Source organism: Neovison vison, chromosome 8 (assembly GCF_020171115.1).
Source record: "Neovison vison isolate M4711 chromosome 8, ASM_NN_V1, whole genome shotgun sequence".
Classification (NCBI taxonomy): domain Eukaryota; kingdom Metazoa; phylum Chordata; class Mammalia; order Carnivora; family Mustelidae; genus Neogale; species Neogale vison.
The window spans coordinates 455,843-480,840 of NC_058098.1; the positions used below are offsets into that span (position 1 = coordinate 455,843).

At 59.0% G+C, this 24,998-nt stretch overlaps 1 protein-coding gene across 2 annotated transcripts in view; it reads left to right on the plus strand.

Annotated features, from left to right (window-relative positions):
- Nucleotides 1–24,998, plus strand: part of ZBTB46 (zinc finger and BTB domain containing 46) — a 59,196-nt gene that overhangs the window by 29,854 nt on the left and 4,344 nt on the right. For both annotated transcript variants that reach the window (XM_044262635.1, XM_044262634.1), the window contains 2 exons: nucleotides 5,406–5,690; nucleotides 24,330–24,505. In XM_044262635.1, coding sequence (XP_044118570.1) covers nucleotides 5,406–5,690; nucleotides 24,330–24,505 — 461 coding nt within the window. The remainder of the gene's footprint in view (nucleotides 1–5,405; nucleotides 5,691–24,329; nucleotides 24,506–24,998) is intronic.

Here is a 24,998-nt window from a genome sequence, read left to right on the forward strand (position 1 = left end):
TTTGTAGACCGTGACAGTGATGCCCCGGAGGGTCTTCTGACTTGGGGCAGGAATCAGCCAGCAGCTGCCCGTGTCCCTGATGCCCGCCCAGTGAGAAGGGGTTTGGTTATGCTGGAGTCTTCAGGGTGAGACCATGTTCACAGCTTGTGAATCTCCACTGAAATGGAGGTTTTTTAAAAAGGACTATTTATTTATTTATTTGACAGACAGAGATCACAAGTAGACGGAGAGGCAGGCAGAGAGAGAGAGGGACGCAGGCTCCCCACGGAGCAGAGAGCCCCATGCGCGGCTCGATCCCAGGACCCTGAGATCATGACCTGAGCCGAAGGCAGCGGCTTAACCCACTGAGCCGCCTGGGTGCCCCTGAAATGGAGATTTTAAGAGGAGTAGTTTCATTTGAGAACTTTTATGCCACTGCTTTTTTCCAACTTCAAAAGAGTGGAGGTATCAGGGCGCCCTGGGGGACTCAGCCATGAAGCCGCTGCCTTTGGCTCAGGTCATGATCTCGGGGTACTGGGATTGAGCCCCGCATCGGGCTCTCTGCTCAGCAGGGAGCCTGCTTCCCCCCTCTCTCTGCCTGCCTCTCTGCCTACTTGTGATCTTTGCGTGTCAAAGAAATAAATACAATCTTTAAAAAAAAAAAAAGTCAGATGCTCAACCAACTGAACCACCCGGGGCCCCAGGGAAGTTTTTTGGGGTGAAAATTGCCATTCTTTCTTCGTATTTCTTGAAGTATAATATACATCCAGTAAACGGTACAGATTTCGAGTTTGAATAATTTTTTTGGTTTTCTCCTTAACATTTTATTGGGGAGATTATTTACATTTAGAGAAAAGTTGGGGGAAAAAACGAGCCCTCTGCTGCCGAGTTCCCCACTTAACATTGTGCTTTATTGTGAGGAACGCTTCCCGTCGCCGAAACCCCGTCTCACCCCTCCCTGCGTTTCCCAGCACCTGGGAGGCGTCAGGACACGTCCTCCCGAAGCCAGCCGTTGGACAGCGTCGGTCTGTGTTTCCACCCGGCAGGTCCCGTAGCCACACCCGCCCCCGGTGCGCCTCTCGAGTCCTGACAACCGCGTGTCCCCCCCAGCCGAGCCCCGACTCTCGCCACCGGCTCTGCGCTGCGTGCGCGGCCCTAACCCTCCAGACGAAGCCACGTGCGCACCCGTGCCCCCAGCCGTCCACAGCTGCAGGCTCTGCCGCGGGTCCCGTGCCCGGACCACAGCGGTGTTTGTCCAGACCCCTGTCAGCGGACGTCGGGGCAGGACCGGCGTTCGCTGTGATGCTTCCGTGCACGTCCCCGGCAAGCCTGTGTGCGGACGAGTGTTTTCATTTCTCTCGAGCACATACCTAGGGGTCGCGGCGGGGGCGCGGTGAGCGCAGTTTCCTCAGGACCGGCGGGACCTTGCGCCGCGTGTCGGCACCCGCCTCTGCCTCGTCAGGAGTTTCGGCTTCCCCGCCGCCGCCCCAGCTCCGCCCGCCGTCCTCTGCACCCGGACCCCCCAGTGCGCGAGTCTGATGAGCTCGGACGCGCGCACACACCTCGGCCCTCGGAGAGAGGACCTTCCGTTTTCCCGTTTTGAGGCGAGCGCCGAGGAGGGACGCACCGTGCGGAATGACACAGAGGGGCCCTGTCCCCCGAGGCCGTCTCCCCAAGGCTGACGTCTTCCAGAAGGCCCTCACTGCCACCACCCGCGTCTGGACACTGACACGGTCCACGGACCTCAGCCACCACAGGGCCACCGAGGACCCCGGGGTCGCGACGGTCCCCCTGGGCAGCTGCTACTCTGCCGGCATGTCTGTTTCCGCGTGTTTTGAGTTTTGCCCGCGTTGTCCTGGGCGTCACTGAATCCCGCTTCCGGCCTGGTTCCGGCCTCTGGCCGTGACCCGCGGTGTGGACTCCTTCACCCTTCGGGGGCCTTCTGGCGTGACAAGTGCGTCGCGCCGAGGTCCGGGGATGCCTGTGGCTCCGGAGTTTCGAGTCCTCTGGGGGAGCTCAGGGGCCACGACCGCCGGGGGCTCAGCTCACGCGTCTCGTGCGACGTCCCCTCCGCCTCCCACGGTCGCCGACGTGCTCTTCCGCTTGGACGCGCTCTGGGGGCCGTGGAGCGAGCTCTCCCGCGGCGCCCGCCGACTCCCGGCCGCGGCGCTCCTTCGTGTGGTTGTGGCTGTTCCCCGCGTCTTTCTCCGCCAGGGTCCGACCGGGGGCTTGTGCTGGTGGCGTAGCCGTGTCCCCCGCGGGGAGCCGCCGTCCGCGCTCCGCTGCCCGTCGGTTCGCGCGCTCCCCCGCGTCTCGGGCCGGGCGGGGCGTCCCGGGCGTTGTGGTCGCAAGGCCCCGGCGGGGGTGTGACTCTTCCTGTCCTGGCTCCGTGTTCGAGTGACGCGGTTTCTGGAGGGGCTTCCCGGCTACGCGCTGCCGAAGCCCGACCTGCTTTTCTCTTTCCTGGCTCCTGTGTTTTGAGTCCGGCACTCCCCGCCGCGGTCTTCCCGGCAGTGTCACGGGTTCGGGTGTGACGCGTAGGTCTGTGGTTCACGCTGATTTCTGTGTGCACGTGTTCTGGTACTGTTTGCCCGAAACCTGACTTTTACCCATTATCATCTTAATGACCACATAGTTAGCAAAGCGGTCGATTCATTTACCTCTTTAATCAATTATATGTATATATATTTCAACGAAGGAGGATATATGGAATGATGTGGAAGCTTTTTGACGGTTAAGAAAGTGAGGAAACTTGATTTGAACTTCGATAAAGGAACATGGCATCGTAGACAGGGAGAATACATTCTACACACATAAAGTGAGAAACTCAATGTGGGGTGAAATGCGTACTTCATCTTTCTGAATTGGGTTATGCCCCACTTGGGTCTGATCTGGCCTGGAAGCACCTGGCGGGGGCGGGGACGTGTGCCCCCGCAGTGCACACTCTCCAAAAGCTTCCGTGTGTTCTTTGCACAGTGCACACGCCGTGCAGCTGTTTGGCGGACAAGGCTGAGCAGGGTCAAGTCGGGCTGTGACTTCCACGCAGATGTTTTCAAATACACCTCATGGCACTTTAAGGAATCGTGAACAGTAGAGATTTGGGGAAACGTGAGAAATGGGGTGCCCCCAGGACACTCTGGTTGTGAGGTAGCGCCCTCCCCCCTGCCTTCCTCTGGCCCCCTGGCGGCCTCCCTCCATGACCGTGCCGTCCCCCAGACCCTGGCGCTCACATGGCCGGAACAGAGTCTTTCCTGTCCCAAATCTGCTCGCACCCCGCTTTGCCGCTAACACGGCCTGACTAGTTTGAGCGTTTAAAAAATTTTCCTTATTTTAATTATAATCTCTTTTCTGCTCTTCAACCAAAGATTGAGAGCTAAATTTTCAAGTGTTATGATGTATCATTTAGGATGTGAGAAATCACGTCCTAATGTATCACAGGACGTGAGAAAAAGCACCATAATCACCTCCAGGGGGAAACCTGTATGTTTATGTTGACAGTTCGACATCGGTATCGTTAACTCTGTTCGCCTCCTGGACCACGTGGAGGTCTGCATCGGTGGGTGAGCCCGAGCGCCTTGCCCTTGCCCCCCCCGTGCCTGGCGTGTGGTCTTTTCTGGCTGCCACACACACGTGTGACGGTTCTCACGCGGAGTCCCTTTCTCTCAGGGCCGGGGTCTTCCTGTCCAGAGGAAGCACGGCCTGCTGGCCTGTGCACACGTATGTATGTAAGTGAGCACACGTGCACGTCTGACGCACAAGTGAGTGTTTGGAACTCAGCCCATTCTTCAGACGTGGGTTGGGTACTTTTGTAAGCGTAGGAGAGGCTCGGACAGGCGGCCTCCTGCGCGGAACCTCCTGCACACACCAGGCTTGGCCCGGCGATTAGGGCAGCCTTGCCGGGACTCGGATTCGAAGGTGGTTTGTGTGAGGGAGGCACAGGGTTGCCTGGACGTGTGTCCGGGACGCTGCTTCATAGGAAGGGTGAGCAGCCTTTGCAGGAGCTGTCTGGGCCTTGGGTTCCGTCCACGTGGTCGCAAGTGCACACTCACTCCTTCCCACGCTGAGCGAGAGTCCCCGGCGAGGACGGTCCACCCCGCTCACTCGCTGTCCCCCGACATCAGGGTTGTTGCTCTTTCTGGTGTGAATACGCCGTGTGTTCGCCGTTCTTGGGCACGAACGCCTCCGAGGGGGCTGGTGGTCACTGTGTCTGGTTTCTGGAGGACGCGTCACCCTGTCCCCCGCAGCTGCACCCCTACACGTTCTACCAACAGTAGAGGAGGTTTCAGCGCCTTGACGTCCTTATCAGGACGCCACAAGACGCCCTTGTGAGCGTCTGCCTGGTCCGACGGATTCTGGCCACGCTGGTGGGTGTGAAGCGGCCTCTCACGGGTTCCAGGAGCATGTCCCTGACGGCCGATGGTGTCGGACATTGCTCACTGCTCATTTCTGTGTCTTCTCCGAATGAGTATCTGCTCAGGTCCTTTGCCCGTTTTAAAGCCAGGTTATCTTCCTTTTTAGTGAGTTGTGAGTGTTCTTTATGTATTCCGGATAGGATTTCGTATCAGATGTATGACTTGTGGATGTTTTTACGGGCCGTCTTCTCCTCCCTCCCTTCCTCCCCTCTTCCTCCACACTCCCTCCCCGCTCTCTCCACCTCCCCGCTTCCTTCCTGCTCTCTCCTTCATTTTTTTAAAAGATTTTATTTATTTATTTGACAAAGAGATACAGCGAGAGAGAAACCCAAGCAGAAGGAGGGGGAAGCAGGTTCCCACCGAGCAGGGACCCCGATGCGGGGCTCGATCCCAGGACCTTGAGATCATGACCTGAGCCAAAGGCAGACACTTAACAACTGAGCCCCCCAGGCGCCCCTCTTCCCGTCACTGTAAGTGAGCTCCACACCCAGTGCTGAGTTCAGGACCCTGAGGTCTCGTGTCCCCCGCGGCCCGACTGAGCCAGCCAGGAGCCTTGTCTTCTCCCCGTCTTGAGCGGGCCTTTGAGGCAGAGACGTGTTTCCTTTCCACCAAGCTTATCTCTTGTGCGGCCGGTGGTTTTGGCGTCCTGTCTGAGGACCCGCTGCCCAAGCTGAGCGCGCAGACTTTCCAAGAGTTTGTAGGTTAGCTCTTCTCTTTGGTCGTTGATCCATTTTGAGTCAGGCTTCTTCGAGGGATGGAAGACCCGCGGGCGCTGTGCCTCTGGCTCTCAGCCCAGAGCAGAGATCCGAGCGGGTCCTCGTCCTCCTGGGGGGGAGGGCGCCCCCATCGTGCTGAGTGGAGCCCCCACCGGAGGCCGTCCCGGGGCAGGGAAGGGACGACGGCGGGCAGGACGGGACACCGGGTGGTCAGGAGGCTCGTCACCTCGGCTGCTGCTAGATGAGGTTTCCCCGTGGAGGGTCCGAGAATGACCTGCTGCTTTCCCCCCACCCCCAGATGCAGGCTTGACGGTCACCGAAGCCAGTGGCGCCGACAGCGGCGGGGAGAGGGCTGAGCTCTTTGGCCACGTGGACGAGGGTCTCCAGGGTGGAGAAGCCAGCTACCTGGGTCCGCCCCTGACCCCGGAGAAGGAGGAAGCCCTGCATCAGGCCACTGCGGTGGCCAGCCTGCGAGCAGCTCTCATGAGCAAGAACAGCCTGCTGTCCCTCAAGGCCGACGTGCTCGGGGACGACAGCTCCCTGCTGCTGGACTACCTGCCCAAAGGCACCCACTCCTTGTCCCGTAAGTGCTTGGGGAGCAGCGGGAGCAGCGGGGGCGGGGGTGGGGCACGTCTGTGGGGAGCGACCGGGGCGGGAGGTGGCAGGTGGCTCATGGTGGCTGATCGCTGAGTGCAGCTCAACAGTGAGTGCTCGAGGCCTCGCCCGCCATCAGGCATCTGAAGCTCCGGCCTGCAGAGCAGGGGAGTCGGGAGGAGGGACGGGGCCTCCGTGCGAAGGGACAGGCGCGGGCTCCCTCTGCTGGCCCTCGCCCGCCTCCATGCCCGTCCCCTCCTGCCTCCCCTCCGCGGCGGGAGCGAGGGGCGCGTCCTTGCTTTGTCTGCAGGGGCTCCTGCCGCCTCCAGCCCGTGTCTCCCGCAGTCGGGCGCGGTGCGCGGCTTGCCTGGCTCCCGGCCAAGCCCGGTTTGCGGGAGCCGATGGCAGACTGACTGAGAAGCGGCCAGAGGTACGAGCAGCCGCCCAGCGCCCCCCGCCCCGGCTTTCCGCCCCCCACGACACACAAGGGCAGTGGAGGGCCCCAGCTGAGCGCAGGCCGGACGCCCTGAAGATCCCATCCGGTCGCGCCCGGACCGCCGTCCGCGGAGACGCGGCCGTTCGCTGGCTGCTCACCGCGGGTGGGAGGGAGCGAGGTGCCAGGGCCCCGCGGGTGTGAGCGTGCGGACGCGGCGGCCGCTGTGGCCGCGGTGGTGCCCTGACCCCCACTGGAGGAAGCGAGGCTCCCGTGCTGCAGGCTTGGAAGGGCTTCTCTGCTTTCATCTCGCTCTGATTAAAGACGACGATGCAGTGTTCTTGCCATTGTATTTCCACGACACGGAGAGCCCCTAAATTTCAGTGTCGGAGTGACGCGGTTCGCGCGTGGCTAGTAAAGACACCGGTGGGACCAGGGCTTCTGTTCCTTCATTTCCCGCACGGCCTCAAGAGCCCGGCCGCGGCCCGAGCAGCCTGGACGCGGGGCGCAGTTCCCGGGGCTCGGCTGTGAAGTCAGGCCCCACGCGGAGCACCTTGAGGACGGGCTGCCCGGCTCGGGCCTTCAGAGACGTGCTGGGGCCACGTTGAACAATGCATCCCGCAGCTGTTGGGGGTTTAGGACCAACGGGTGTCTGTGAACCCTCGAACGCATGTCCCCGTGCTGGTCCCGCCCCCACTGCCGCCAAGGAGCTTGGGCCGCCAGCCGGCCGGGGCTGCTGGGTGCTGCGAACCCGGGGCTCTGGGGGGCCGGTGGGCAGCTTCTGTGTCCTCCCGGGGGGCGCCCTGTGGATGCCACTGGGAATTTGTGGCTGTGTGGAGAGGTGGGGGCCCGCTCGTTCAGTCCCCCATAACACGCCGAACGCACGTGGGAGCGCCACGCGTCACGGGCTGCGGGATAGACGGGTGCCCGCCTCTGCCGTCAGGGGTGACTTTGGGATGAAGAGTGATTTTCTTTTCTTTCTTTTTTTTTTCTTTTAATATTTTATTTATTTATCTGACAGAGGTCACAAGTAGGCAGAGAGAGAGGAAGGGAAGCAGAGAGAGCCTGATGCGGGGCTGGATCCCAGGACCCTGGGATCATGACCTGAGCCGGAGGCAGAGGCTTAACCCACTTGAGCCACCCAGGCTCCCCTGAAGGGTGATTTTCAGTGCTTTTCACTTGTCTTCTGGTCTGCTGGCCTTTGCCTTCCGTGTGGCTGGTGCAAAAGGCCTGTGGTACGTCTGTGCTGGAAACCATGCCAGACCCGGTCTGGACCCCAGGCCCCCTCGCTGGACCGCTCTGTCTGGGCCTCGGCCCTCCCCAGGCCCCCTGGCCCCCCTGCAGCAGGCCCCACACCTCAGTAAAGTCCCTGGGCACAGCTCTCCTGGACGGGCTTTTGTCCGGGAGCTCCCTCCTCGCATGCGGGTCACCGGGCACGATGAATACATCTCGGCACGGGGCTGAGCCCCAGTGCCTGCCCTGGGCGTGCTGCGGATGTGCGTGGTCGCCGGACTCTTCCCAGTTCGGAGGGAGCAGAGAGAGCCTTCTCCTGTTTATTTTTAGTGCGTCTGTGACTAATTCCTCATGAAGTCACCTGGTGGGTTTTGGTATTTTGTTATTTCTGTTGTGTTTTAATCTCCTTGCTTTTTTTTTTTTCCCCCAAGATTTTATTTATTTATTTGACAGACAGAGACAGCAGGAGAGGGAACACAAGCAGGGGAGAGGCAGAGGGAGAGAGAGAAGCAGGCGTCTGGCCTAGCAGGGAGCCTGGTGCGGGGCTCAATCCCAGGACCCCAGAATCATGACCTGAGCCAAAGGCAGACGCTTAATGACTGAGCCCCCAGGCGCCCCTTAATCTCCTTGCTTTTAATATTCTTACTTCCCCCATTTTTTTGGTAAGAACCTACGGGAGGCATAGGGACCGGAGAACTTGGTGAGAAAATGGGTTATTTTAAAATACTATTTTCTGACATCCTGAGTAAAGTCTGTCTCTTTCCAGGTATATACTAAAATGAGGAATGAAGATACCCGGATGAAAACCTTGTTTCCCCAAACGTTGTGGTCAGCCTGCGTCATGGCTAGCCCCCGTCCCTGGCGGCAGCCTGGCAGCGTCAGCAGACAGAGGCTATGGTTGAAACGTGGCTGTGGCAGCCTTTCTGGGCACCTGATTTTGAGACCTGTGTCCCTGCAAAGGGCACCAGGGTTAGCTGTGTGGCCCGAGCCACCGCTACGTGTCGCAAGATTGCGCGAGGGAGCCGAGGCAACTTCGTTTGCTGTCCGTCTGTCTGTCTGCCCCATGCTGCCCGTTTACAGGTGCAGTTTCTCTAAGCGCTCGTGGCGAAGTGTCAGGATGGGCAGAAGCCCGTGTCGGTCGCCTCTCCACCACCGCTGCTGGTTTCCGGGTGCGCCCCCAGGAGCAAGTGTCCCCTGAGCACGGCGTGGCAGGGACTGGCTCTGGCGACGTGGTCACCTGTTTCTGCCCTCATTGCCCACCAAGGGCTCACCCGCTTTGTTGGGACGGGGCCCCTCCTGCTCCACCGCCGGCTTGCCCAAGCCCCCCAGGCACCCTGCACAGCGGCTGGCATTGCCGGTCCACGGACGGGAGACCGTGTGTGCGTGTGGCGGGGGGGGGGCTCCACCGCACATCTGAAGAGGCGCTGAGAGCAAGCCAGCAAGGTCACCATGGCCACCGAGCGTCCCACCGAGTGTGGACGCCCCAGGCTCCAATAGCAGGGGGCTGGCCCTCTGCTCGGGCGGGCACAGGGGCCTCTGTGCTCCCTCCGCAGGTGGCTTGGGAAGGAGGTGGGGCCTGTGCGGTGCTGTCGGGCGCCCCTAGACCCGGGGGTGAGGGTGGGCAGTGCCAGGCAGCTGGACTTGGTCCTCCAGCTGCAGGCGCCTTGAGCTGGTTGTTAACGCTGGATGTTGGGTCCACATCTCAGCAGGCTTGGGCTCGTCGGGGAAACGAGGGGCAGGTGTGATGTTTAATGGACAGCAGTCCCGGCCCAGGGGGCGCTTTGTGGGGCCCCCAAGGCCCCTGGCGATTCTGTCTGGTCTCCCAAGATGGGGGGCGCTGTGGGCCGCAAACATGTCTGTTCGCGGCGGCTTTGCACAAGAACAGGACGACGGTTCCAGGTGTTTGAGGTCAGGGGACCCTTTTTTTTTTTAATATTTTATTTATTTATTTGACAGACAGAGATCACAAGTAGGCAGAGAGGCAGGCAGAGAGAGAGAGAGAGGGAAGCAGGCTCCCTGCTGAGCAGAGAGCCCGATGTGGGACTCGATCCCAGGACCCTGAGATCATGACCTGAGCCGAAGGCAGAGGCGTAACCCACTGAGCCACGCAGGCGCCCCTGTTTTTTGGGAGTTTTTAAATTACTAATTCAGTTTCCTTACTTGTAATCATTCTCAGATTTTTTATTTCTTTGTGTTTCAGTGTTGGAAGGTTGTGTGTCTTTAGGAATTTATCCATTTCATCCAGGTTTTCCAGTTTTTTGGCAAGTAATTGTTCCTTATAGTCATTCATGACCCTTTTGTATTTCTGTGCTGTCACTTGTAACTTCTCTTTTATTTCTGATTTTATTTCAGCCTTCTCTCTTTTTTTTTAAATTGTTATTTATGTATTTGACAGACAGAGACCACAAGCAGGCAGAGAGGCAGGCAGAGAGAGGGAACCAGACTCCCTGCCGAGCAGAGAGCCCGATGCGGGGCTCGATCCCAGGACCCTGGGATCATGACCTAAGCCGAAGGCAGAGGCTTTAACCCACTGAGCCACCCAGGCGCCCCAAAGTCGGGGACCCTTAAATATGCAGGCAGTGCTGGAGCTGTGACGAGCCGCCGGGACCCACCTCTCGGGACAGTGTGGAACCTTCTAGGGAAGGTCTCCGGGTCTGATCACAGGGGCTTGGCTGGTGGCTTCAGCAGACGGTTTCTTTCTAGACCTGCGGCCTTTACCTGGTTGAAGAAGCTGGCGTGCTTTCCGTGTGAGCCGAACTCGATTCTCTTACCTCCGTTACGTGTTCAGTGGTAGGCGAGCCCCTGCCTGTTCAGAGTCACCGTTTACGGACTAGAAACTGTGAGAAACTCTGGCTGGCTGAGGCGCGGTTCTGGGTTACAAGTTGCATTCGCGCGCGAGCCGGGGTCTGGGGAGGCCTGGACTCGGGCGTCGCCTTCTCGGACCCGGCAGAACGTCTGGCGCACGGGGGTTGCTCCTTGATTTCCCGGAACCGCTGGAGGGAAGGAGGCCGGCTCGCCGTGGGTCCGGGAGGACGAGTGTCCCGTAAAGCTGCCACGTCCTTCCAACAGCCGAGGTGACTCCGACCCGAGAAGCGTCGTCCCTGATTGTCGCCGCTTGACCGGTACACGCTGCTTCTGAGAAAGAGCCTGGGGTCTCCCCCTCCGAGTCAGAGCTGGCGCTGACCCGTCTGAGTGGAAGGAAGGGCCAAGTTCCCTCCTGCTCCTCCAGGGAGGGGACACCGGAAAGGTCCTGGGGGAGCGGCCGTGGGAGCTCCCTGCACGGGACCGGGGCTGCCACCGTGCTGTGCCGTCCCTTTCCGACCCTTGTACCCACGGGCTGCCCAGATGTCCAGGAGCACTTTGCGGGAAACTGCCGAGCTGGTTTTTGTCCTGGGTGTTGCTTAGAGAGAAGTCCTCACCGGGTGTGAAACAGGAGCCAAGGACGTGTCCTTGATTCTGGATCGACGCTGGAATTTTGGACAATGCCACTAGCTTCTAGGTAGACGGCCAGCACAACACACCTTGGAGTGTTTTCCAGAAGATGGCTTCTCCAGGCCGCGGGCGTGCGTGTGCCCGTGTTCTGCCCGCGTGTCTGACTTCCTGGGGTGCGACCCTCTGTTGTACTCATTTCGCTTCTGGGAGAGAGATCCCCACCCCAAGCAAGCCACATGCCGAGACCCTGCTGTCGGGGCTGCTGAGCTGATAGAAACGCCCAGACAGACAGACGCCCAGACAGACCCGGAGCGCTCCGCACAACAGCAAGAGCACGCGGCCACTTCTGGAACTTGGGAACAAGCCTGCCGGCGCCGTGCACTCACACGCTGAGACTCGTTTCCTGTGTTCCCAGGGCCTGGCACCAGCCCCAGTCCTCCTGGGGGGATGCTGATGGCAGAGCAGAAGCCCCTCCCTCGGGCCCCCCTGCCCTCCACTCAGAGCCCGGGATGCCCGCTCTGGTGAATGGCCAGACCGATCCCAGGACAGCACCACGCCCCCAGCCCAGGTAAGATGGGAGGGGGCCGCCACATGCCCTGGTGTCCCGGGTCGGCTCCCCGTGTGGCACGTGTGTGCCCTGAACTCCGCGTGCGCTCACGTGTATCCCTGGCGTGTCCGCGTGTCCCGGGCCGTGCTCAGAGGCTGGAAAGAAGTTTCTGTGCTGGAAGCCGCTGTTCCACTCTGTCCTGCTGGCTCAGCTCCACCGGGCGAGGCACGTCCAGCTCTGCAGTAGGGACTCTGGTCATGTAGACTGAAGCCGCCCACGTGTGTACACAGGTGTCCCCTACGAATACGTAGCATCGGCGACAGGTAGCCTGGTGCTGTCTTCGGGTGACAGCCGTGCCCACCACAGCGCACCTGCCGTCCCCACCGCTGCCGCGCTTCCCAGTCTCCATGCTTGTGGAGTAGAAACACGTATTTGAACAAAGTTAAACACAAGTGCCCTTTTCCACCGAAGGAGGAGGGTTCTTGGGGAACGTCTGCCCCTCGTGGAAAGACATTCGGCTCAGACGGCAGCGGTTAAAGTCCGCAGTGCTCGCTGGTCCTGAGGCAGCTTTGCAGGCGGGGCTGGGTGTTTGCGTGACCAGCACGGACTCGGGGGGCTCTGGGACCCCAGGAAGGCCACACGGAACAAGCTGTCCTCTGTTCCTTGGGGCGGAGGGGTTGTTTATAAAAAAAAGGTCTATTCGTTTCGTTTGTCTCCCTGAAGAAGAAGAAATCTTTAAGAAGAGCCTAACCACGTGTTTCGGGTTTGGAATTAAGTAAACGATTCCTCTTTCCCGGCAAGGTGGTTTGTGGGGCCGCTGTGTTCCGTAAACGAAGAGGATTTTCCGTTTGAGCGTCTGTCCGTTGAGAATCAGCGGGAGCCTTCCTTCCAGATGCCCTCGTGGTCCTCGTGGCGACAGGCAGGGGCCTGGCACAAGGTGGTGTCGCCACACCTGAGCACCTGTAACTTGTCTCTCTGGTTCGAGATCGATGCCCTTGACACCTGGAGCCCTGGGCTCGGCCGCGAGGACTCCTCTGGAGTTGGCCCCGACTGTCGCCCGGGAGGGTCTGTGTGGGGGCCGCGGGCCTGCCCCGGATGCCTGGGGCCTTCTTCCATCTCCCCGCATGGCCAGTGCCCCACCTCCCAGGCCTGCTGGGCTCACCCCGAGCTCCGACAGCCTTTTCATGAAGTCAGCTAAGAAGCCACGAGAGAAGCACCCTGTGGACCCCAGTGCCTCTGCATAGGATAGCATTGAGGCTGGACAGACTTGACCAGACCCCATTCTGCATGGAGCAGACGTTCCCACGCGCCTCTCTGCGGCCAGGCCTAGTGTTCAGGGTCGGTGGCCACTGGGTGACGGCGAAACCACATCAGGACGGGGGCAGCTGCAGGGGTTGGGACCAGGCGTCCGTGTGAGGCTTTGAAGCTGAGACTTCCTGGCTCCGCCACCCGCGGCCGAGTGCAGGCCTTTCGGGTGGGGCCGGCGGCGCAGATGTCTCCAGCCTCCCAGCGAGGGCTTGGGGTCACTGGGGTCGTGTAGGATTGCCAGCTATGGGGGCAGAAGAGCAGGCTCCCATCCCTCAAGAAAGGAACCAAGGGGCTCTGCCCCCCATGAGGTCTGGAAATACCCAAGACGAAGCCTAGCCACGGTGTTCTCAGTGCGCGTTGCCCAGCATCTCTCCAGGGAGACGGCCCCGGGCGCGGAGCTGCTGAAACGGCGCTTCTTTTCGGAAAGAGCCCCTGTGTTTGCTCTTGTCCACCGTCGCCGGACGCCTTGGGTTCCGCATCTGCCTCTGTACACCGAGCAGATGGTCGTAGATGGGGGGGGGCGGTCCAGGACGCAGAAGCTCCCGTTTCTCGAGCAGCACGCGGTTTCCCAGGAAGGAAAGAGGCAGCTCCCCCCAACCCCTCCAGGCCCCCCGTCGCCACCGTGGCTGTGGCTGGGTGGAGTCTGGGGGGAGCCTCAGCTGCTCCTGCTGGGCCCACTTCCTTCACTAAGGAAGTTCCGAAGACCGAGAAGAGCCAGGTTTCCAGAGGCTGACAGACTTGCTGTCAGAGTGGTAAAGGACCAGTCGCGGTCAAGGTGACCAGGCAGGTTACCCTTCCCAGAGATCAGTGCCTCATGGCTTTATGGAAGTCCCCGTCTACTGTCTACTGTCCTGATGGGTCTTCGAGCTGGGAGGTCCCAGGCAGGTTATGGTGAAGTGTGGACACCCTGTGGCAGAAGTGGCCTGTGTAGACGTCTACATTCCGAGTCCACTGGGTGGGGACACGGAGGCTCTGGGGCGGCTGTTTTCCTTTTGTTTGCTCAGCTGACTTCTCCTTGGGGTGGACAGCGTGGACCAGCGGCTCACGGGCACCTGCACAGGGGAGTGTCTGTGCTGTCATATAAGTACCGCGCTACCGATTGCGCCCCTGGAGCTGCTGTGCTGTCGTACTGAAAGGTTTTTGTTAAACTTTTCAGACAGTTGTGGCACCTGCTGGCTCAGTCGGTGGAGCCATTCTTAATGGCAGGGTTGTGAGTTCAAGCCCCACTTTGGCTATGGAGATAACTTATAAATAAAAAAAAATTGGGGGCGCCTGGGTGGCTCAGTGGGTTAAGCCTCTGCCTTCGGCTCGGGTCATGATCATCTCAGGGTCCTGGGGTCGAGCCCCGCATTGGGCTCCACAACAGGGAGCCTGTTCCCCCTTCCCGTCTGTCTGCTTCTCTGCCTGTTTGTGTTCTCTCTCTCTGTCTAATAAATAAATAAATTCTTTTTTAAAAATTTTTAAAATGTTGAAACAATGAAGACATTTCAGACGGGTTCCTTAGTACCTGAAAGAGAGAAGTTTGTAAAAAGAAAAAATGAGGAAGTCAGTTATAGTAGACAGTCCAGGGGTCAGGGCACAAGACCCGTTTTGCAGTCAAATGCTCTACCACTGAGCTGTACCCCCACAAGACCCGTTTTGGAAGGGAAAGCTGTGGGACTGTCCTGGCGTCCGACCTTGTGCCCGTGGTGCCGCGTGGCCATCGGCCGTGGGGTTCTCAGCAGCTACGCGTGCACACTTCAGCTGTTACATTTCGTTGAATTTCTCACTGAAACGCGGCTCATGATTGATTCCAGAGTTTTTTAGAAAGACTTATCAATAGGTAACATCAGTTGCTCTAAACACGGAGAACTTTAGCAGTGAAAGCTTCTCACCTGGGCGCGCTTGCCGGCCCAGTGCGGCACAGCTGGGCGTCCCTGCCACGGTCACGCGGTGGAGAGCAGAGATGCCAGGGTCGCGCCGTGGCTAGGCGTGGAGACCGCCGTCCACCGAGGGCTACTACTTTACTGATTTAGGTTGCATTTAAAATACAGGCTCTCGGGGGCACCTGGCTGGCTCCGTTGGTGGAGCACACGACTCTTGATCCTGGAGCCGTGAGTGCAAGCCCCACACTGTGTCGTGTTTAGCAGCCCTTGCCTCCAGAAACAAACCCCAAACTTGAAATCTGTAACCTGGTGTTGCTTCTTATCGGTCTTGGCCTTATGCAGAGAACTCCAGTGCTAGGGCAAAGGCATTGATTTATTTTAAAGAAAACACTTGAAGAAAACTTGGTGAAGTTCTAGTTTCAGCTATGACAGCTTGTACTGCGCTTACTCTCCAGGCAAAATCTCTTTGAGAATCTGGCCGACACGCGCACACACACCCTGGAGACTGACCAGCACAGGTGGGACTTGAAGGGCTGTGCTTTCCGCCCAGATTTGTTTCTGGCCTGGTTCCCAAACACTGGAGCAGGGTGCTCTGTGGCAAGGAGACGGAGGGTGTCCTCAGGGCACCCCGGATAACTGGGACCGGAGGAGCAAATCTCAAAAAGCAAGAAGCCACGGAGACAGAGTCCCCACGCCTGCATACAAGCTCTCTCAGCTTCTGAGCCTTACAATGAGCCACACCCAGAATCCCAGAGCAACAGGACTGCCACTCGGGAGCGGAGCAGATGTGCACAGTGGTGTGGCTCTGGGACACAGGAGGCACCGTGCCAGGCCAGGGAGGATCAGACAGCCCAGGGGTGCCACCGGTCACCCCGGTCAGAGGAGCGTGTGACTGTTCCTCTTGGGGTCATGAGTTGCAGCCCCACGTTTGGTGTAGAGATTGTGTAAGTAAATAAAAGTTAAAAAAGGAAAAAACCCAACAGAACATGGGAGGCACCTTGGGCTTTCAGCGGAGACCCTGGAGGGGTCACACCTTGATGTGAAAGCGTCTTCCTCAGAGTGAGACCAAAACCATATTAGAGCAGTCCCGACAGCAGCTCGCACGGAGCCTGCAGGGCGAAGGTTAGTCCTGCCGGGACCGTCTGCTCGGCCGGAGGGACAGCAGCAGGGAGACCAGGAAGAGGGGCAGCCCAGGAAGTGCCCCGCTGGCCCTGGCGCAAGTCCCAGCTGCAAAAGACACTCCGTACTGACGCGTTGGGAACATTCTGGAAATGAAAATAAAATGTCTGAGATTAAGAATTCATTACATCGTCGAATAGTGGTCTGGACATGACCTACGACAGGGTTAGTGACCTGGAAGCTCGGAAAACGTCCACGCTGAAGCTTGCAGGGAAAGAAACAAACGAGGGGTCACCTGGGTGCTTCAGTCAGTGAGCATCTGCCTTCAGCCGGGTCAGGATTCCCGAGTCCTGGAATCAGGTCCTGCATCCGGCGCCCAGCTTGGTGGGGAGTCTGCTTCTCCCTCTGCCGCTCGCTCTGTCAAATAAGTAAATAGAATATTTTTTAATAAAATATTTTTTTAAAAGAGGAAGAAAACAAAAGAATGGGGAAAAAGCAAAGAGACACACGATACAGGGTGAAAGTGTGTAACGCGTGTGGAATTGGATTTTCGACCGAGAAAGGCAGAAACGGGGCAGGACAGCCCCCAAAGAGAGCAGTTCGTTTGCCGGAGCCGATGGAAGGCACCAGCCGACAGGTTCAAGAAGCTCCGGGGACTTGGAGCAGAATGAGCGCCAGACAGAAAACGGTGTCCGTGGACAGGACTGTCAAACTACTGGAAACCAGTGACAGAAGGAAGTCTTACCAGCGGCCAGCGAGGACCGACACTGCTTCGCCGGGAGCCGGGCTGATGACGGTCTTGATCAGAGGGCCAGGGAGGCCACCGGCCGCACACCTGCCACGGTGTTGCTCACAGAGGGGCTGAGTGGAGACGCTGCCGTCCACACGGACGACCACACGCGCCCCCACCCCGCCACCACGCGCGGAAGCCAGCCCTCGCGCGACGGCAAGAGTGGCCGTGCGTGCATGTGACGGGACGCATCTCCATCGCTGAAAACGAGGATCTTGTGGGTTTTAACAGAAATCAGAGGGTAACACAAGATGGGGGCAGCACGAGGGGTCTGGAGGATGAACTGGACTGCGGAAGGCTTCCGGCGTTCTTGGTGGAGTCGCGTGAGTAACGGCAGAAACAGTGAAGCACGACTCAGAAGCTCACGAAGAGAAAAAGGCGGGCGGCATTGGCTCGTTAGAGAGAAGGCACGCCGGGCGGAGTAAAGGACAAAACGAACATATGAAGACGGCAGATTTCACGTGGCTACGTTGACTCAACACTGCAATCGAAAGATGAAAAAACCTGGTGCGGAAAAAGTTCACTGTTTGTAGGTGATGTAATTCACAGATTAGGACCCAGAAAGTGTTAACGCAAAAAGATAATAAGAGAAGCCAAGGAAGGACGGCTGGGCGGCAAGTGGGTGAAGTGTCTGCCTTTGGCTCAGGTCATGATCCCGGGGTCCTGGCATCCAGCCTGAGCCCCCACGCCAGGCTCCCTGCTCAGCGGGGTCTGCTTCGCCCTCTGCCTCCCCCGCCCCTGGTCATGCTCTCTCTCTCAAATGAATAAAAAATCTTAAAAAAAAAAAGTAAACCAAGGAAACCCCTACAGGAAGTTTTTAATCTTAACATTAATGTAAACCGAAGAATTATGACTTAAGGGACCTCATGTAGTGGTAAAGGGGTCAGTTCTGGGGGAGATGGAACAGGCCTAAATGTGCGTAATTTTACAATGTATGATGTGAAAGTCGGCCGCAGTCAAAGGAGAAAGATGAATTCACGTCCCAGTGGGAGACTTTGGGCACATTTCCTCCGTAACTGATGGTCCAGCGGACGAGGAACAGTGAGGCCAGAGATGATGTGAGCGGCTTCCGGATATTCAATGAGCCCCAAGTCTCTGCAGTAACTCCATCTGGTCACATGGGATCACTCTCTTCCTGGATCCCTGGATTCAACTTGCGACTCTGCGTGGACGTCTCCCACCGGTGTGCGGCAGGTGCCGACCTGTACGTCTCCCACCGGTGTGCGGCAGGTGCCGACCTGTACGTCTCCCACCGGTGTGCGGCAGGTGCCGACCTGTACGTCTCCCACCGGTGTGCGGCAGGTGCCGACCTGTACCAACGGAAGCCATCTGAAACTGATGCGGAGTCTCCGGGCGCAGGTGACAGGCTCACAGGGCAGGTCTCGGTGGAGTCCGCGTCTTCTCGGAGCCGCTGACATAATTCTTTACAGATCAGCAGCAAAAAGATACTGGAATATCCCCCAAACGTTTGGGAATCCAACAGCATACTTTTAAGTAATGCTCGAGTCCAAGAAGTCCCAGCGGAGATGGCAGAATACTTTCCCCTGAATGCTGTGACGAGAGAGCCCATCGGGACCCGCAGGACGCAGGTGGAACGGGAAAGGGGCCTTGCGCCCGGAGCTGCACTTAGTCTAATTTTGGGTCAAGGAATGAGAAAAGGGAGAGCAAATTAAACCCAGAGTAAGCGGGAGTGTGTGAAGGAGGACACGTCAGCGAAGCGGAGGCAGACGCGGGCAGAACCGTGCAGGAAGCCGTGCAGGTTAGCGAAAGTCACAAGTCCCTGTCAGACGTGACTAGCACGGACAGAAGACTGTGCCAATTCTACATAAAAGGTGTGAAGAAGAGATCACCCCTGAGATCCTAAAGGTATTAGAGCAATAATAAGAAAATACTGTGAACAATTTACAAGACCAGTGCTCTAACCCCTGAGCTATGGAGCCTTCTGTGAACAATTTAGATCAACACACTTGACAAGCTGGGGGAAATGGGCCAATTCCTTAAAACACTGTCAGACTGGGAGCTGAAGGGGGTGTAAGGCAGCACGAGGGCTCCCCGGGAGCCCTTGGGACTGACTGTGGCCTCCTCAGGACCAAAGGGACCACTCGGTTGGTCCAGAGCAAGCAGGCTTAGGGTGGCTTAGCGCTCCAAGGCGCAGGGACCACCCAGGGTTGTCTGGTGCTGGGGTGAGCAAGGCAGCGGGATAGTGGGTTTGCCTGTGAAAGGCACACAGTTCTCTTGGAAATGGCCAACCCTGCAAGGGGCGGTCCCAGGGCCCCAACGTGCAAGCATCTGGATGCTTGAGGAAAGGCGTGGCTGTCACAGGCAGCCGGGGAAGAGGATGACGGAACAGGCTGTCCACTGAGTGGTGGAACCACCAGGGAGCGACCACAGGCACAGTCCGCTCAGACCACACGGTCTGACCCCTGGCCTGGGCGGAGGTGCCTCGGCCGTGCCCCGAGGCCGGACAGTCTTTTCAGTACGTGATCCTGAGTGCTCTGGATGTTGAGAAAAACAAATCTTGACTTCCAACTCACCCAAGCACAAAGATTAATTTGGGATGCATCAGAAAGTGTATGGTTTCAGAGAGGACCACCGAGGACAGCAGCTTCACGATGACGGTGGTTTTCAAGAAGCTCATAAAAAGCACTTGTCTAAGTGGACATGGTGAAAATCATGAATTTTTCCACTAAAGATGCTGTTCAGAGAGTAGAAGGACCAGAGGCTGGAGAAAATGTTTGCAGTAAATGTATCTGACCAAAGATTCCTGTTCAGAATACATAAAACTTTAAAGACATCTAAGAAAGAGGCAGCTTAGTAAACCAAGGAAGAGACCTGAGCAGGCTCGTTACCAGTGGGCATGGTGCCTTCGGTGGGCGGCACACGCAGACGACAGCCTCGCGGTGCGCGTCGGGCCGGAGGACAGAGACCCGCAGACTGCCCGAGCCAGGCCTCTGCAAAGACACAGCCCCTGGGATGCTCGTGCGCTGCTGGAGGGGACGGAGACTGATACGGCCACGTGAAACCCTGCCTGGCCCCATGTGCGGAAACGGAACGTGCAATTTCCCTGTGGCCCAGACAGTCCGCTCTTAGGTGTGTGCCCAAGAGCAATGAGAGCCTGTTCAGCAGAAGACGTGTCTGGGAGCCATCGGAGCACCATGGTCCGTGAGGTCGGGTGCCCCTCGGCGCACGCGGCGGGGTGTTGGTGTCGTACCGTGGAATACAGCACAGCAGCAAGCGGGAGCCACTGCTCCAGACAGCCGCGCAGTGACTTTCGCGGACGCTGCTAGTGAATAAGGCTGAACCTGAGTGTGTGATCCCGCACCTGCGGGGTCCCAAAGCGGATGTCTGGCATGCGTAAGTCAGCTGTATGCACTTCCTGTAGGGTTAGAAAACCTTTCAAAAGTAGTTTGGACACATTAGAGCTTCTCTATGTTCTAAGACAAAATAATTGGACGCTTGTAAGTTAATAAACTTATTATTGGAAAAACAAAGTGGGGCCCCTGTTTGGACCTGTTTCTGAAATGCACTTGAAGTGCAGTGTTTGGAAATTACAGTCAGAAGCCGAGTGAAAATGCGGTCGTGAGGGAAAACCCGTGTGCCCTTCTGGAGAAGCCGCCTCGTGCAGCCGTCTGCATTGCCAGCGGCTCCCTGGAGGCTTTGAGGTGATCATGAAACGGTTCTGGAGTGTTCGCTTACCCGGCGGGTCCGACCCTCCTGCGGGGCTGCAAGGGCTGGGGGTGGGGGTGGGGGTGGGGGTCCAGGACAGGTGGGGGTGGGGGTGGGGGTCCAGGACAGGTGGCGGCGGCCCAGCAGGCTTCCTACAGATGCGTTTCTGCAACGCTGGATCATGTGTCAGCGGCTCCTTGCTCTGCAGAGTCCACTGCGGCATCGGAACCTGCTTCTTGGTCATAAGCTTCCTGCGCACGCCGGAGCGCTCGGTCTCAGGGAGGGCTTCCGGTTGGGACAGAGCGGCCGCGAGCATCGGCTTCGGTCGGATGGGTTTGTGCTTTTCCATCACTTCAGTGACACGGTCACTGTTGACCTTCTCAGGCTCTCTCCGCGTTTATGAGAAGAAAACCGTGTGCTATGGCAAGTTTTCCGAACACACAGAGGCTGTAAGTCACAGGCTCTGCAAGTGTTAGGTTCTTTCCAAGAAGAAGTTGTTTCGGTCACGACAGCCCATGAACATTCCCTTACTGCTCACGGTGCTGTTCGTTCCCGGAGGTGGTGGAATGGTGTCCCCCACACCAGAGCTGCGTCCGCGTCCTAATCCCCGGAACCTGTGGATAGAAGGATCTTTGCAGATATAACTACATCTTGGAATATCCAAGTTGGACCTAAATCCAATGACAAGTGTCCTTATAAGACACAGAAGAGGAGGGACCCAGACATGGAGAAGCCACACGAAGGAGGCGGAGATGGGAAGCTGTGGCCACAAGTCCAGCACTCCTGGACCCTCAGGAGCTGGAAGGGGCAGGAAGGACCCTTCCTGGAGCCTCCAGAGGGGGCACAGCCCTGCGACACCTGGGTCCCAGACTCTGGCTCCCCAGCTGCAGACGGGTAGCTCTGTGGTGCCTTCGACGGCCCCGTTTCTGGTGTTCTGGTGGAGGCAGGAAACTAACATAATAAGAAAAAGCCAACATCGTCATCTTTGCTTCAGAAAGTGTGTGTTTTTAGTGCCTGGAGCCCCGCGCAGGCTCTCTTCCCAGCCAGGGAGGGTCCCTAACAAACAGCCACACTCACGCCTGTCCATTCTCCGTTGTTTTTCTAGGGAAAAAAAAGCAGCATTTCTGCACAGAAATCAATTCTTTATCACGTGTAAGTCCAAGTTGCCAAATACAGAAGGCTAGAATACATAATTCGGCATTTTAACTTGCGTGTTTATAGAAGCAGAATAGAGGCCATGGACAAATATTCTCCAAAAAGGTTGCTTTAAATAAAATGAGGCAACAGTTCACTTCCTCTTCTCCCCTCCATCCCAGAGTGGGTGGTGCCTTTGCTTTATTTGGTGTAAGATGAAAAGTGGGATCACGGTGCCTTGGAAAACCCCTGGGGAGGACCGAAGGCGCAGAGCCGAGGGACGACCCCGGCAGGCCTGGTCTGCGGGCCAGCCCGGCTGCATTGAGTGTGCGGGCTGCGCGGCTTCCCTGACTCGGTCCCGCTGTGGGGGTGCAGGAGCCCTGCTCCGGGGGCCACAGCCTGAGCTGCCCCTGGCTCAAGGCCCTCCCTTAGGAAGGGCAGCTCCCTTCTGGCTGCACGGACACCCCAGAAACCCCTGCAGCTCTCTCCTCCAGGCCAGAGGCCAGGCTTGCAGACCGTGTACGGTGACAGCGGGGACCGATGTCCGGCACACCCGCATGGCTTCGGGAGTCCTCCCTGCGCCTCGGCCGAGGGCAGCAGACAGGAAGGCCGCGCGGGGACAGGCGGCGGCAGCTCGGCCCGTGCCGCTTCTCCGGCTGTGCAGGAGGCAAGGCGCGCCCGTCGGGGAGCTCACGGACCCGTGCGCAGGGGCCGAGCGGCGGGCGCGGCGTGGACATCCTGCAGGAAGGTCTACGCTGGGTCAGTGAGGGCCCCAGACCCGTGCGGGCCGCCGCTGAAATGGTGGCGTGGACAGCCGGCCACCGCGTGTTAGCGGAATTGTGGCCTGCGTGACTGTATGTCACCGTTCCAGTCTGCGATCTAGAACCTGCCTGTGCATAGAGAGGACAGTCGAGGTCAGACGCTGAGCTGTCAGCTGAGGTGGTCCTCGTGGCCGGGACGTGGGGTGCACGCGGGCTGCCACGTGCCTTCTGTGCTCCCTGCGGCCTTCTGGTTTTGCTGTCTTCCCCGAGGCACGGCTGAGGCGTCCCTCCCGCCCCCGGCTCCCACCACACGCACGCACACGCGCCCCTGTGCCAGAAACGCATGGGCAGAGCTTCTGATTGGGAGCAAATGCTGTACTGCCTTGGCCAGGACAGATTTCCGAGAGAGGTGTTGGGGGGATGCAGCGTCCCTCTTACGGGCACGGAGACCACGGGGCGAGCGGGCGGCCAGGCTCCAGGCAGTGGCATCGGTTGTGAGCTGTGATCAAGTCCACGCAGCCTAGTGCTGGGGCCGTGGTGGCCTGAGGATGCCTAGAGGTCATCCTGGAAGGCTGTGCTGTGAGGACCGACTCTCACACCAGGGCCTGGAGCTCTAGGCACACGGTAGGAGGACGGGCTTGCACCACCACCCGTGGAAACAAAAGAAATCCGGGTTGCTTGCATATTTAAGAGTTCGTGCAAGAAATACTTTTTAAAAAAGTTGGAGACTGCTCTCTGGGGCGTCCAGCTGGCTCCGTCGTGAAGCGTGCAACTCTTGATCTCAGGGTTGTGAGTTCGAGCCTCACGTTGAGCATAAAGCAGACCGGGCAACACAGCGTTTCCACACACTGAAGCAGGCGTGTGTTAGGGGCAGAGGTGCAGTGGTGAGGGCCAGCTCGGCACAGGGAGCCCAGGAGCCAGTGCGGTTCCTGCCGCTCTGCAGCCCCGTTGCTGTCATTGCCGTGCTGACGTGCCCATGGCTGGGGCGTGAACAGCAGAATGGGTCTCGGGGCCATGGGCATGGCTCACAGAGATGGCAGAGAGGGCCCCTGCTAGTGGGTGGCATGGTGGGCGACCCACGGTTGTGGGGACAGGTAGTCATCCTTCCAGTAGACTGGCTGCTTCCCTCCTGCAAGAGGGACCCAGGCTCTGAGTCACCTCAGCTTTGCTGGGTCCCGCTGTCTTGGGCTGTGTCACTCTGGGGCATTTGTTTTCTTATCTGCTGCCTGGGCACCTCCTGGGGCAGTGGTGACTGTGGCCAGGGCCTGCCACACTTGGACATTTGGTAGGGTTCGGAGGGCCCAGTGGACGACCACCGGGCTGACGGTGTCCGCACCCCTCCTGGGGTTCATTCCAGCAGCCTGCCTTTGGCGTTGGCCAGTGTTCGTGACTGTGGGGACCTTTGGCCTGTGTTTGGGGTGCTAGTGCCATGTCCAGCCGGCCAGGTGCCGCCCGGGCTGTAGAGTATGAGGGCCCTGGGGAAATGCATCTGGACAGATGTCCACCACCGGGCTCCTTGTGTGGCAGGAAGTGAGATCGCAGGCCCTGGCCGCTCTCGCGATCCTGGTGACGTCTGGGACGATTGCTTCCAGTCCTCGAGGTTAATGGGGTTACTGGGTGGAGGCTGTGCGTGTTCCAGAGGGGCTAACTGTGGTGTCTGGGTGTGCCCGTCGCCGAGGGCGCCACTCAGGATAAGCTGCCCCGTGCTTGGTGGGGTGCTGCACAGTGGGTCTGATGCATGGGACCCCAGACCCCGTGATCCCCCCAGGAGACGCCCTGGCGTGTGAGGCAAGGTGCCTCTGAAGGTGTGGCCACGTCCTGGTGTGGGATGCGGCCGCTGCCGTGCGCTTGAGCAGGTCACAGGATGACCCCGCTGGGGCCCGTGGCATGGCTTCCTGAAATGCAGGCCGAACGGGCGAGAGCAGTCACAGCCGGGACAGAGGCCGCTCAGCGGTCCTGCTGCCCACTGGGGGCTGACCCGAGCCTGTCCCTCGGCGGCGCCCCCAGCTGCTTAGACGGCACCTTCCCTCCGGACATTAAAAGTGCCTCTGGCCTGCGGGTGCCTGGAGGGGCCAGCTCTGCCCGGCGGCTCCCGGCCCCCAGTGGCCCGTGGGCTTGAGCGGAGCCACAGGCTGGGGCCCGGACTCCGGCTTCACGTGTCGTCACACTGTCATTCTCCGTTCCGGCAGCGTGTGCGGCGCTCACGGGGTCTCGGACGCTCACGGCCCGGTGGCCGGCAGCGCTGGAAGCGGCGGCCTCCGACCTTCGGTGGGACGCGTGGGCCTCAGGGGGGCATCCGGGCGGGCGGCTCACTGAGTTCGCGGGTCTGCTGTCTTTCAGTGAACGAGTTCACGGTGATCAGAAAGAAGTTCAAGTGTCCCTACTGCAGCTTCTCGGCCATGCACCAGTGCATCCTCAAGCGGCACATGCGCTCTCACACCGGCGAGCGGCCCTACCCCTGCGAGATCTGCGGCAAGAAGTTCACGCGGCGTGAGCACATGAAGCGGCACACGCTGGTGAGTGGGGGCGGGGGGTCAGCGTGGGGTCAGCGTGGGTCGTCGCAGGGTCGGCACGGGGTCGCATGGGTCATCACAGGGTCGGCATAGGGTCAGCGTAGGTTGTCACGGGGTTGGCATGGGTCAGCGTGGGTCATTGGGGTCAGCATGGGGTTAGCATAGGTTGTCATAAGGTCACCACGGGGTCGGGATGGGGTCAGCGTGGGTCGTCACAGGTTGCATGCGGTTGGCATGGTGTCATCGTGGGGTCAATGTGGGTCATCACAGGGTCAGCACGGGGTCAGCATGGGGCCAACATGGTCGTCACAGGGTCAGCATGGGGTGGACCTGGGGTCAGCATGGGTCACCATAGGGTCGCACAGGGTAGGCCTGGGGTCAGCGCGGATTGTCATGGGTCAGTGTGGGGTCGGTGTGGGTCATCACATGGACATCATGGATCAGTGTGGGTTGTCACGGGATCGGCATGGGTCAGCATGGGTCATCACAGGGTCAT